Below are 10,508 nucleotides of genomic sequence, written 5' to 3'. Positions count from 1 at the left end.
AACATTTAGTGGTATCTAAAAACTGGATAAGCTTTTCAGTATTTTTATCGGAAAATAAAATTAATGATAAATTTTATATTTTACTTAGGGCTACAGTGAAATAGATCTGTATTAAGTTTTGAGTGTCATTTATTTTTTTTATTTTTCCCTGCTTTACAAATCAAATGTGTATATCTCATATATCTGATTGTATCTTACGGTCATCAAATACGATGACCATTTATTATTCATAATAACATTCAATATATATATATATATATTCTATTTTGGGAGTTTCCAAAGCTTCACATTTAAGTGAGCTTTTAGTTTAAGAAATCTTATGTCCCAATCTTTGTGCACTTAAACAATACCCATGAATCACAAATCTTAAGATTAGTGGCAAATCCCAAGCATGATGCAAATTGCCCATAGTTATGCCTAAAATTAAACTAGTACTTATATTTTTTATCTGTATCATTTTGCCCTCTGTGGTTTAGATTCATCTAAACTAGTAGAGAAGTACAAATTATCATAATATCCTTCTGATATTAATAATTATATTGTTTGAGCAAATATAAATCTTCTAACCATATTTTAAGATGATTGATTTTTTTTTTTCATCATATAATTTAAGGAATGCACATCCTAATATTACATTAGGACAATTCTGATATTTAAATATTCATTGTGTTGGAAAATTTTCCTCTTTAACAGTTATTTTTTTAAAGCATTTTAGATGAAAAAGACAACAGTTTTATATGGTTTTAGAACTTACACAGTATTATCCTGTAAAACTTAGGAATCCGGATCTCAACTTGCTCATAGATCAGGAGGTAAAGCTATTTGGATCTACTGTTTTTGAAACCAGTGGCTATGTCTGGCTTTAATAAAGCACTAAAGCGAAGTTAAAACCAATGAAAAGTATATGAAGAAAACACATTGAATCTAAACCAAACTATAATAAGATCTCAAGTCCCCCAAAAAGACTTTGGAAGATGTGAATGCTCCCTGGTCCTTTGCCAACCGACAATGCGACGATCTTAGATCACCGACACACACTGAAGTACTTTTAATAAACTCATCGTAGCTGGCTCACAGCTCACACTGCCTTGGCCTTCATCAACTATTTGGTGATTTTGAGTTTGATTATAAACTTTACACATTTATATTAATCGAATGCACCTTTAGATTCGTAGTAAAAGCTTGTCCCGAAGTGAAAAGAGATAAGCTCGTCTCAGCGTTATCTACAGATGAGCAAGTGTGAGAACTGTGAGTCGCCGAATGCATTCAGTGGGCAAGTTGCATGCTCCACTGGGACTGCTAGAGAGATTGTGCCCTGTTTGATTGCCCATTCACGAGTTTGTTCTTCTTCTATCTCTCTACATTATTTCCATGCCATGTTACTGCTTACTTTGCGTAGAGAGTCCCATCTCTGCGTGTGGACCCGTGCCGACATTTTCGCAGATTCTGGATATGCCTAGTGGGCTCTCGTAAAATTAAAGAACTCTTAAACTTTTAAAGGAATCATCTTTTTGGCATTCACTTTTTTGTGTTGTTATCTTGGTGGAACAAAAAATTAAGGAAGATTACAATTTCATTATCCAAATGGAACCATTGGATTACCATTAAGGTTAGGGATTAGGGTTTGAGAAGATCCAAAGAGAAAAGTGGGAGAGGCACTGATTCTGTAAACATCACGAGTCATGATCTCGCTTTTTGTAAGAATAAAGAACTGCCGATGTATGAGTATAGGCTGAGTATATGTGATGACGAAGAACCTTCTTGGTTAGGTCGTAAGCAAACAAAAGTATTTGCTCATCCGGTAGAGGTAGATCACTAACCATGAAAATAAAGTTTTTTATTGAAGTTGGGGTAGGCATAAGTCCAAGAGTGGGTGGTGGTCAGTAGTCACTATCCATCACCAACAACTTTGGCTGAAGGGAGTAAAAGTCTAATTCAGGATTAGATGAGTGAGAGGAAACACTGGAGAGATAGCAGTTATTAGAAGAATATATAGCATCAATACCGGCAAGATCATAAAGAAGCATCTTAAACTTTTTATCTAGCTTTAGACAGCCAGGACATTCTGATTCAAAGCAGAGGGAGAATATAATGCGGATAATCTCGAAGGACATTATTTGTGGTTGACTTGTAATGCAACACATGAAACTTAAAGACATGACAGTGATGCTGAGACATGGCCGTATCAAACCAAAGGAGAAAAAGAAATAGTTCATTTCATTGACACAAACAGTGATGCTGAAACATTACATGAAGCAAAAGAAGCCCCACAGAGTTGCGATCTCTCACAATTTTTCCCATTTTTCAGATCACAAAAATTCAAACTGAGTTTCTCTCAACGCAACATAAGGCCAGGACCAGATATATAAAAGAACAAGAGTGGTAAAAGAAAAAGGAGAGCGTCACAGTCGAACAACGGGAGTAGAAATAACCACTGTCTTTAATAGGAGGACCAGCAGGGGGAGAGAGAGAGAGAGAGACTGACAGAGAGCGAGAGAGTTCATGAGCAGCAGCAGCAGCAATTTAGTAGTTATTTGTCTCTACCTAAACGAATAGGGGAGATGGTAGTCTTTAAATCTTAGGCAGTAGGCTTCTCCCACTTGAGGGGCTTGACCACCTCCCATGTGAAGTCTGGGTCATCCCTGCCAAAATGTCCATAGGCAGCGGTCTTGAGGAACCTACCATTGCCACCCCTCTTCAAGTCAAGATTAATGGTGATCATCCCAGGCCTGAAGTCAAAGTTCTCCTTGACAATCTTCAAGATCTCCTTGTCGGGGATCTTGCCAGTGCCGTAGGTGTCCACAAAGACTGATAGTGGCTCGGGAACACCAATGGCATATGAGACCTGGACAATGGCACGACGTGCAAGTCCATTGGCCACAATGCTCTTAGCTGCCTGCCTCACAATGTAGGCACCACTGCGATCGACCTTGGTGGGGTCCTTGCCGGAGAAGGCACCACCACCATGGGCTCCCCAACCACCATAGGTATCAATGATGATCTTGCGGCCAGTTAGTCCGGCATCACCGTGAGGTCCACCAATGACAAAACGTCCCGATGGGTTGAGGTGGAAGATGGTCTTCTCATCAAGGTACTCCTCAGGGACGACAGGCTTAATGACGTGCTCCTTGAGGTCAGCAGCAATCTCATCGTTGGTAACGGTCTCATCATGCTGGGTGGAGATGAGGACAGTGTGAACACGGACTGGTACCATGGCACCACCCTCATTGCGGTACTCAACAGTCACCTGGGTCTTGCCATCAGGCCTCAGCCAGGCACAAGTTCCATTCTTGCGGACCTCAGTGAGACGAGCGCCAATTTTGGTGGCGAGGACATGGCTGAGGGGCATCAGCTCAGGGGTCTCATCAGTTGCATATCCGAACATGTGACCCTGGTCACCAGCACCAATCTCCTCAGGGCGCTTGGTGAAGTGGCCGTGAACACCCTGGGCAATGTCAGGGGACTGCTGCTCAATGTTGACAAGAACCTTGCAGCGATCAGCATCAAGGCCCACATCATCAGATGTAAACCCAATGGCACGGCAGGTGTCACGGACGATTTTCTCATAGTCGACATTGGCCTTGGTGGTGATCTCTCCAAAGACCATGACCATGTTGGTCTTGGTGCAGGTCTCACAGGCGACCTTGCTGTCGGGATCCTGGGCAAGGCAGGCATCGAGCACTGCATCAGATATCTGATCGCAGAGCTTGTCTGGGTGGCCCTCGTTGACAGACTCAGAGGTGAAAAGGAAAGTTTCCTCCATTTTCTTTTAGCTGAGTAGGTACATAGAAAGTTAGAAACTATAAGATTGAGTGAACAAATAGAAAATTCAGCAGAAGCCTTAATATAGTCATCACTTAAAAGTTAGATAACAAGAATTAGAAGACTATGCACATGAATATAGATCATCAGAGAACACGAAGCTCGCAAGTTCTATTACAAACTTAAGAGAGCAAGTTTCAGTTTCACGGAATACTATGGATATTGCAGTGACAAAGAGCGTCGGTAATTTGACGTACTATAGCATTCGGGTTCTTCAATAGATCTAAATAGGGAAATAGCACACAGTAAAAAAGATTCAAATTGGTGGATGCAGAAAAAGAGAATAGGAACCCGAACAAAGAAAGGAAAAAGGTCAAAAGAAAAGGACGAAACAAATCAGAAGCTCTAACTGAGAATACAACCATCTCAACTCCTTCAGTAGATTTTATATAACCTAACATAGACTTCTACAAGGAAAAGATCCCTTCGTATGCCAAGAGTGGCGATATCCTCAAAGAGATCATCATAAATATACATCAACAAGTGAGATCTGAGTGAGTACTTTAAGATTTTTAAACAATGCGAAATCAAAAGGTTACAAATGAATAGATCAAACAGATCAAGCAGTAGAGCAGAAGTTCGCACCTAACAAAGATCTGAGGATTATTTATGCGAATAAATCTTTAGATCTAATCGGACTCCATATCAATTATAAAATACAAAAATATTCTACAAGACAAGCAGATCTGGAAGGTAAAATCCTAAAACCCTAACACCATACAAAAAGGTCACAAAGAGGAGATCTCAAGGAAGCTCTAAATCAAGCTAAGATCCAACCATTCACAAAGGAAACATCGAGAAAAACACATCAATCCCAACAAATCCACCCAGATCTACCCAACGGAGAGCAAGAAATCCGACTCTTAAATCTCAGATCTAAACAAACAGCAAACAGGAACGGATCGAAGGAGATTACCTGCAAACCCTAATTACTGCTGCTGCTGCTGCTCTTTTAGCGAAGGATTTGTTCTCCTCGTTCACGGCCTCTAAGCTCAGGGATGGGACTGCTATTTATAGAAGTCCGGGAGCTTTATTATGGGTTAACTGGATGGGACGGTGGGGATTAAATTTGATCCGATCGAGTGGGCTTTAAGATTCGTGGGGAGTGGGTGGGGGAGAGCGACACCAACGGCTTTGTGGTACGAGGGAGAGGCGGTGAGAGGGGGGGAAGTAGTAGTGGGATTTTTACCGGCTACCGCCGGTGGCCACCAACCCTTGTGGGCCCACTCGATTCTCTCGGAGTCTCATCTGGCTAGGCGAGCCACTTGTCAATGACCGGCTCCAGTCGGACGCGCGGATTGAGATACGGAACGGGCATAACGTGCAAGTGGAGCCCCGCCACGTGTCACCGAATTCTAGTTGGATTTAATTATCTGAAGTAAGAAGCATAAGCATACACATATAATAATTCTTATGGTATATTTTTTTACTTCAATGTATTTATTACATATTTTAATTTTATTTTCCCAAAAGTGAATGACCAACTTTGCCCAAATTGCTTATGCATGATACCACTACTTGGGGTGGTGAGACGAGCACTACCTACTTGTGACTTTAGCTTATTTCTCACCAACAATTGTGGTTGGTGGCTTTGATCAAATAACAAACATGTTGCTTGAGTTTAGATCTGGTGCTGTCACTATTACATCATCAATTGTGACTACTTCCTACTTCCTACTTCCTACCAAGAATCCCTCTCAGAGTGAGTTGGTGTAACATGAGGTGGTATTAGGCACGCAGCTGGGATGCAAAAGATTATTTATGGTAACTAGTTGCTATCAATGAACACATCAGGGGAGTTGGACCTTATATCTTTTTTTAAACCGGGTCCGTGGGATTTTATAATAATTCAAAAGCATGATTGATTCATAGTTCATACGGTTGGAAATATTATGTATTTAACATGAATATTTTATTAACTTTGAGTTTATTTTTAAGTGGGGTCTATATGTTATTAGCGATAAATTAATGGTGGAATTAAAAGAGCTTAAATAGTACTTTAATATTACATATTCACTTATTTAAATACGTGGAGAGAAGTGAATAAAAATTGGATTTAAAAAGGATAGTGAAAATAAAAAAGAATGAGTTTAGTACCATATTGGATATTTGAGAAATATTAGTATAATATATAAGTGTCAAACTTCCCAAAAAAAATACTTATTTTATAGATTAAATAGTGTAACCATTCGTGACCAAATCTAACTATCTATCTGTTAATCTATAAATTTATTTATTTTAATTAATTATCTTTTATTAAAAATTTATAATTTTTAGAATCAAATTATTACTACCAACACACATAGGATTTCACAGTCAACCTCGTCGACAAGCTTGCCGTGTGAGGACGTGAGTTGTATCCCATGTTTTTATTTCTCATCCTTTTCTTTGTGGGCAAGTGACATAGATGATGAAGATGGTACCGAAGAAATTGTGGAAACTTGAGTCAGAAGAGAAAAATATAGACTTGGGCTTGGGCTTGTGAATGGGAGCCGAGCTCGAACGTGGCGGCGGCTCGAGTCACGCTTAGTGCGGTTCTAACCGGAGCAACACCAGTCCCAAAAAGCTTGGAAATGACACGCGTCAGTTAATACGGTTAGTGAAGTGTCGGCCACCTGGGATTATAGCCGGTTTAAATCCTGGCTTGACCTAATAATCTCAAACTATATAAAATATAATGAATGATATCAATTTGAGGTCCAAAATTTTCCAGGATTTGTGAACGTATAATGCTTGCTTTTTATTTCATCTTTTATATATACAGTTTGAATGAAAATTATTTTTTCTTCTAATTTAATTTTTTTTAATAAGCTTAAATATTCTTTTGTTTAGACTTATACAAAATAACAAAATAATTTTAAGAATGAGATCGTCGATGTTCATCACCGCTGGATCTATCCCAGCATGGCAACGTTCACCACCAGCACCATCATAGACCCTAGGGTTTGGAGTTCCAATTATCTCCTTTATTCACCTCCCACCACTAGCACCGGATCCAGCACTAAATCCATCACTAGTGCCTCGGTGGTGACTTAGTCATTATAAGCGAGGGGAGCGGAGCCCTACCGTTAGATAGGAATCGACAACATGTGTGCGATGTTCGAGACAAAGGCAAACCCTATTGCCACAGGCGTCGTTGGTGTTCTGGACTGGCTCTTTGAGGATGGTGGTGCCCTCGAGTGGCTTTCCAAGACCTTGCAAGTCGAGGCTCCGCCTCGTGAGGTCGACCCACTTCCCGAAATCCTCCAACAGGTGGAGATCGAGAGAACAAGAGGGATTCATGTCTCTGACTCAAAGATGAAAGATGAATGGAGTTCGACGAGGAGAGGTTCTCTTGAAACCCTAGGAGTGGGTCAGCGACGGCAACAGCGCAAAAAACTAAGGGAGGGAATAGGAGATTAGATGAGGAATTGAGGCTAACATAGATTGTTCGAGGCCAATGTCGCAAGCAATGGCTGCGAGGTAGAAGATGAAATATGAGGTGGGAGGCTAGGAGCGATGCCATCCGGAGAGAGTGAGGTGTGAGTGAGTTAGGGTTTATATATATTATATATCGGGTTGGCTGGTTGACCCGACCTGTATACTTAAACGAGTCAACACGGGCCAAAGGTATAAACCCGAATATAACCTGATTATTAATCATGTTAAGCAGGTTGACTCGTTTACAACCCAAACCCTATTAGACTAAACTCAAACCCAACTATGAGCTAGATTATCCCAATTTGTGCCACACCTAGTCTGGCCACTTAATTAGATTAAGATCGGTAATGAATTCCCTTAAGAATGGATGAGTAAATAAACAAAAGGAAAGATAGGAGTTAAAATAAAATGTGTCCTAAATTATAAAAAAAATAATTCACTACGCATGGCTTGTCGGCAGTAGACACTCCTCCTGTTCCCAAGAATTTAAAATCCATAGATTAATATTTAATACCACTAACGCGTGTGCAAGTGTTGGATTACACTCCAGCCAACTTGCCAATAAATAAATTAAACTACTAATAAACAAAGATTAAATAAATTAAACTAATAGTAAGCAAAGATTAAAAATAATGGTGGACATGACAAAGGAAAAATTACCGCATGCCTTCGCTATAAAGTTCAATTTTGTTTAACTAATTGGACAGCCATTTACAGCCTACCAAGTACTCTTGGCTTTATAGCAAATTCTAGCAGCCCTCTTCCTAAGAGATAATATATTCCAGGATTACTAATCATATATTATAACTTTAGTCAACTGTTTAATTTACAAATAACTATATATTGGATAACTAAATAAAATTATATTATTATACTCGATAAAGAAACTTAATAGCATCAATTACTATTTTAAAACTGATACTAATTATCCCAGACATTAAATTATATTATGTTAGTTATCAAAATTAATCAGGTTCAATTCAGAATAATTATAATTACAACCAAAAACGTAATTATTAAGATTGTTAATTTGTTATTTATATACCTAAATATTTAAATTTATTATTTTATATATAAAGACAATATAGTAATTAGTCCTTTATTTCTTCGTAACATCTAGCTAAAATATTATATCCCTTTTTTTGGAGATATAATATTCGATTCAGACTCCTAATTTTGTATATTATGTTTGTACCAAATCTCAAATATGAAATTATATGGGGCTCACGGGATAACTAATCAAATCTTATTTTTTATATTTTTTAAACAAACGCATCCTATAAAGCTTACTAAAATTATTGTTGAATCTAAGAGACTTTGGTAATTAGAGACAGAGTTATTCCAATAAATTCAGTCTTATTTGTGAGTGTCAACACTAGCAAAACTAACCTCTTCTTGGGTTAGTGTTGTTGTTGACAACCTCCTCCCTCTCCCTTTCTCTAGTCTTCGACTCAAAGCGGGAGGGGTGTCTTCTTCCTCCACAAAGAGTTTTTTTTTTTTCCTCTTTCACTCCCTTTCTTTTTCCTCATTTCTTTTCTTCTCTCTTTGTTTTCTTTTATTTCCTCCTCCTTTCTCTCCTCATGTCTCCCTTCACCTTTCTCTATAAACCATCCCTTATCTCTCCGTTTGGCCTTTCCCGAGTCCATAGTTGACATAGTCGCTAACATAAATGGTAGTCACTAGCGGGGTTGCTACCTCACCTCCCACCTTATCGTCCACCACGCCTTGTAGCTAGTTGGTGTTTCAGGAGTCACGTTTTAGACTATAAGACCACAACATAACCACAAATTGACTCGATACTCTTTGCTTTAGTGAAACTACTTGAGTCATGCTTTATTCTTAATTATTTTTGTACCCCCCGAGTTTGATACTATATTTTCTATTGTAGTATTGTCTAAATTAGACCAACTTTTGGGCTTGTATTAAAAAGTCATCGCTCTATTCTCCACTTTCTTTTTTTAAGATTAATGAATCGCTGCCACTAACCGGCGTTACCTCAAAGAAAAAAAAATTCAGTTTTTTCTACAATCTCTCAATACTACTTTATTAGTCTTTGGATTCTTGAAAATTTTCTTAAACAAGTAGGTTATCCAAGAAGATCTTTCTTATGGAGAGTGAAGAAACCATATTTTTGGCACTCATTATCAAGCAAATTGGCGTCTAGTTTGCAAGTCAAAGAAACAAGTGCACTTCTAGGGACTTATAGGCAAGTTGGGGGCCTAGGGTAAAACTAAGATGGGTCAACGGCCCAATATATCTCAGGCCTAGGCTTAACAAGGCTCGTAACAATGCTAATGCACTTAGGTATCAATTAAATCGATGTCATTTAAGATAGTTTTTTTAACTTTTTTATTCGTTAGAGTAGCTTTCTCAAATGGAAGATATTATCTTTTTTTTAAAAGAATTTAGTAGTTATTATTTACTTAGTTCCTAAATGCAATAATTAGAAATATTCTGTCTAACCCAACAAGACCAAAATTTCTTGCCCCGGCCATGAATTAATAATGAGCTATTTGAAACCATGAATTAGACTCAATGTTTTATATATATATATATATAATGTATTTGGAACCATTAAAAGCTTGATCTAATAATAGTTCAAATTTTTATACCCATTTATCTCTTATGGTTCATTCTTCTTTTAAGACCTGAATGAAGCCTAATTTAGTTCAAACTTAAATCAAGCTTTAGGTGATCAGCTTGATTAAAGTTTGAGTTAAGCTTGAATTAGGAAGCATTGAACTTTACATTGAATTGGATTCGGCTTGAATTCTACCAAGCAACGTTTGAACACCATATTAAGGTTAAGAACTAATTTCAAACTGAGCTACTTTATTCCTAATTTTTCTTCTCGCTCGACCAATTTTTATTGGTCTCAGTCGTCACCGACCTCTCTGTTGTCAGATTCGCCTCTTTCTTTTCTCCTGAACCCACCTCTACCTCTCTCGACATCGCCCTCCTCTCTTCCTCCGACCACTTCAACCTTCCTACTCCTCTAGCAAGCTACTGCACCTAATGCGCCATTATGTCGCTTCCCTCCTTCGTTGGTTTTGTTCTTTCCTTGCTTCCTCTGTTATGTACAAGATCTTGTTCTATTGGTGTGCTTAAGTGCTGGTCTGAATCAACTAGGTTACAACGGAGCCGATGAAAGCCTCTTATCATGATGTTATAGTGTGCTTATGACTGCTATATCTTCTTTGCCCATTAGGCTTAATACAATATGTTTTGCCACGTTTTATGGGGCTTCCGCTTGTCCAAACTATCTT

General features: G+C 38.5%; 1 protein-coding gene across 1 annotated transcript; it reads right to left on the bottom strand.

Annotated features, from left to right (window-relative positions):
- Nucleotides 1-2,185: 2,185 nt before the first annotated feature.
- Nucleotides 2,186-4,891, bottom strand: LOC140775514 (S-adenosylmethionine synthase 5). The gene is made up of 2 exons (XM_073118863.1): nucleotides 4,739-4,891; nucleotides 2,186-3,773 (listed from the first exon to the last, which is right to left on the bottom strand). The coding sequence occupies exon 2, from the start codon at nucleotides 3,761-3,763 to the stop codon at nucleotides 2,579-2,581; it is 1,185 nt and encodes a 394-aa protein (XP_072974964.1). The 5' UTR covers nucleotides 3,764-3,773; nucleotides 4,739-4,891; the 3' UTR covers nucleotides 2,186-2,578.
- Between the last annotated feature and the right edge of the window lie 5,617 nt (nucleotides 4,892-10,508).

Source organism: Typha angustifolia, chromosome 14 (genome assembly GCF_048772165.1).
Source record: "Typha angustifolia cultivar Huaian chromosome 14, ASM4877216v1, whole genome shotgun sequence".
Lineage (NCBI taxonomy): Eukaryota > Viridiplantae > Streptophyta > Magnoliopsida > Poales > Typhaceae > Typha > Typha angustifolia.
The sequence above is the reverse complement of the archived record's forward strand: the minus strand, read 5'-3'. Positions and strand labels throughout refer to the sequence as shown.

Bases quoted from the DNA above. Each gene is read 5' to 3' on its own strand.
- LOC140775514 (XM_073118863.1), bottom strand. From the start codon at position 3,763: ATGGAGGAAACTTTCCTTTTCACCTCTGAGTCTGTCAACGAGGGCCAC.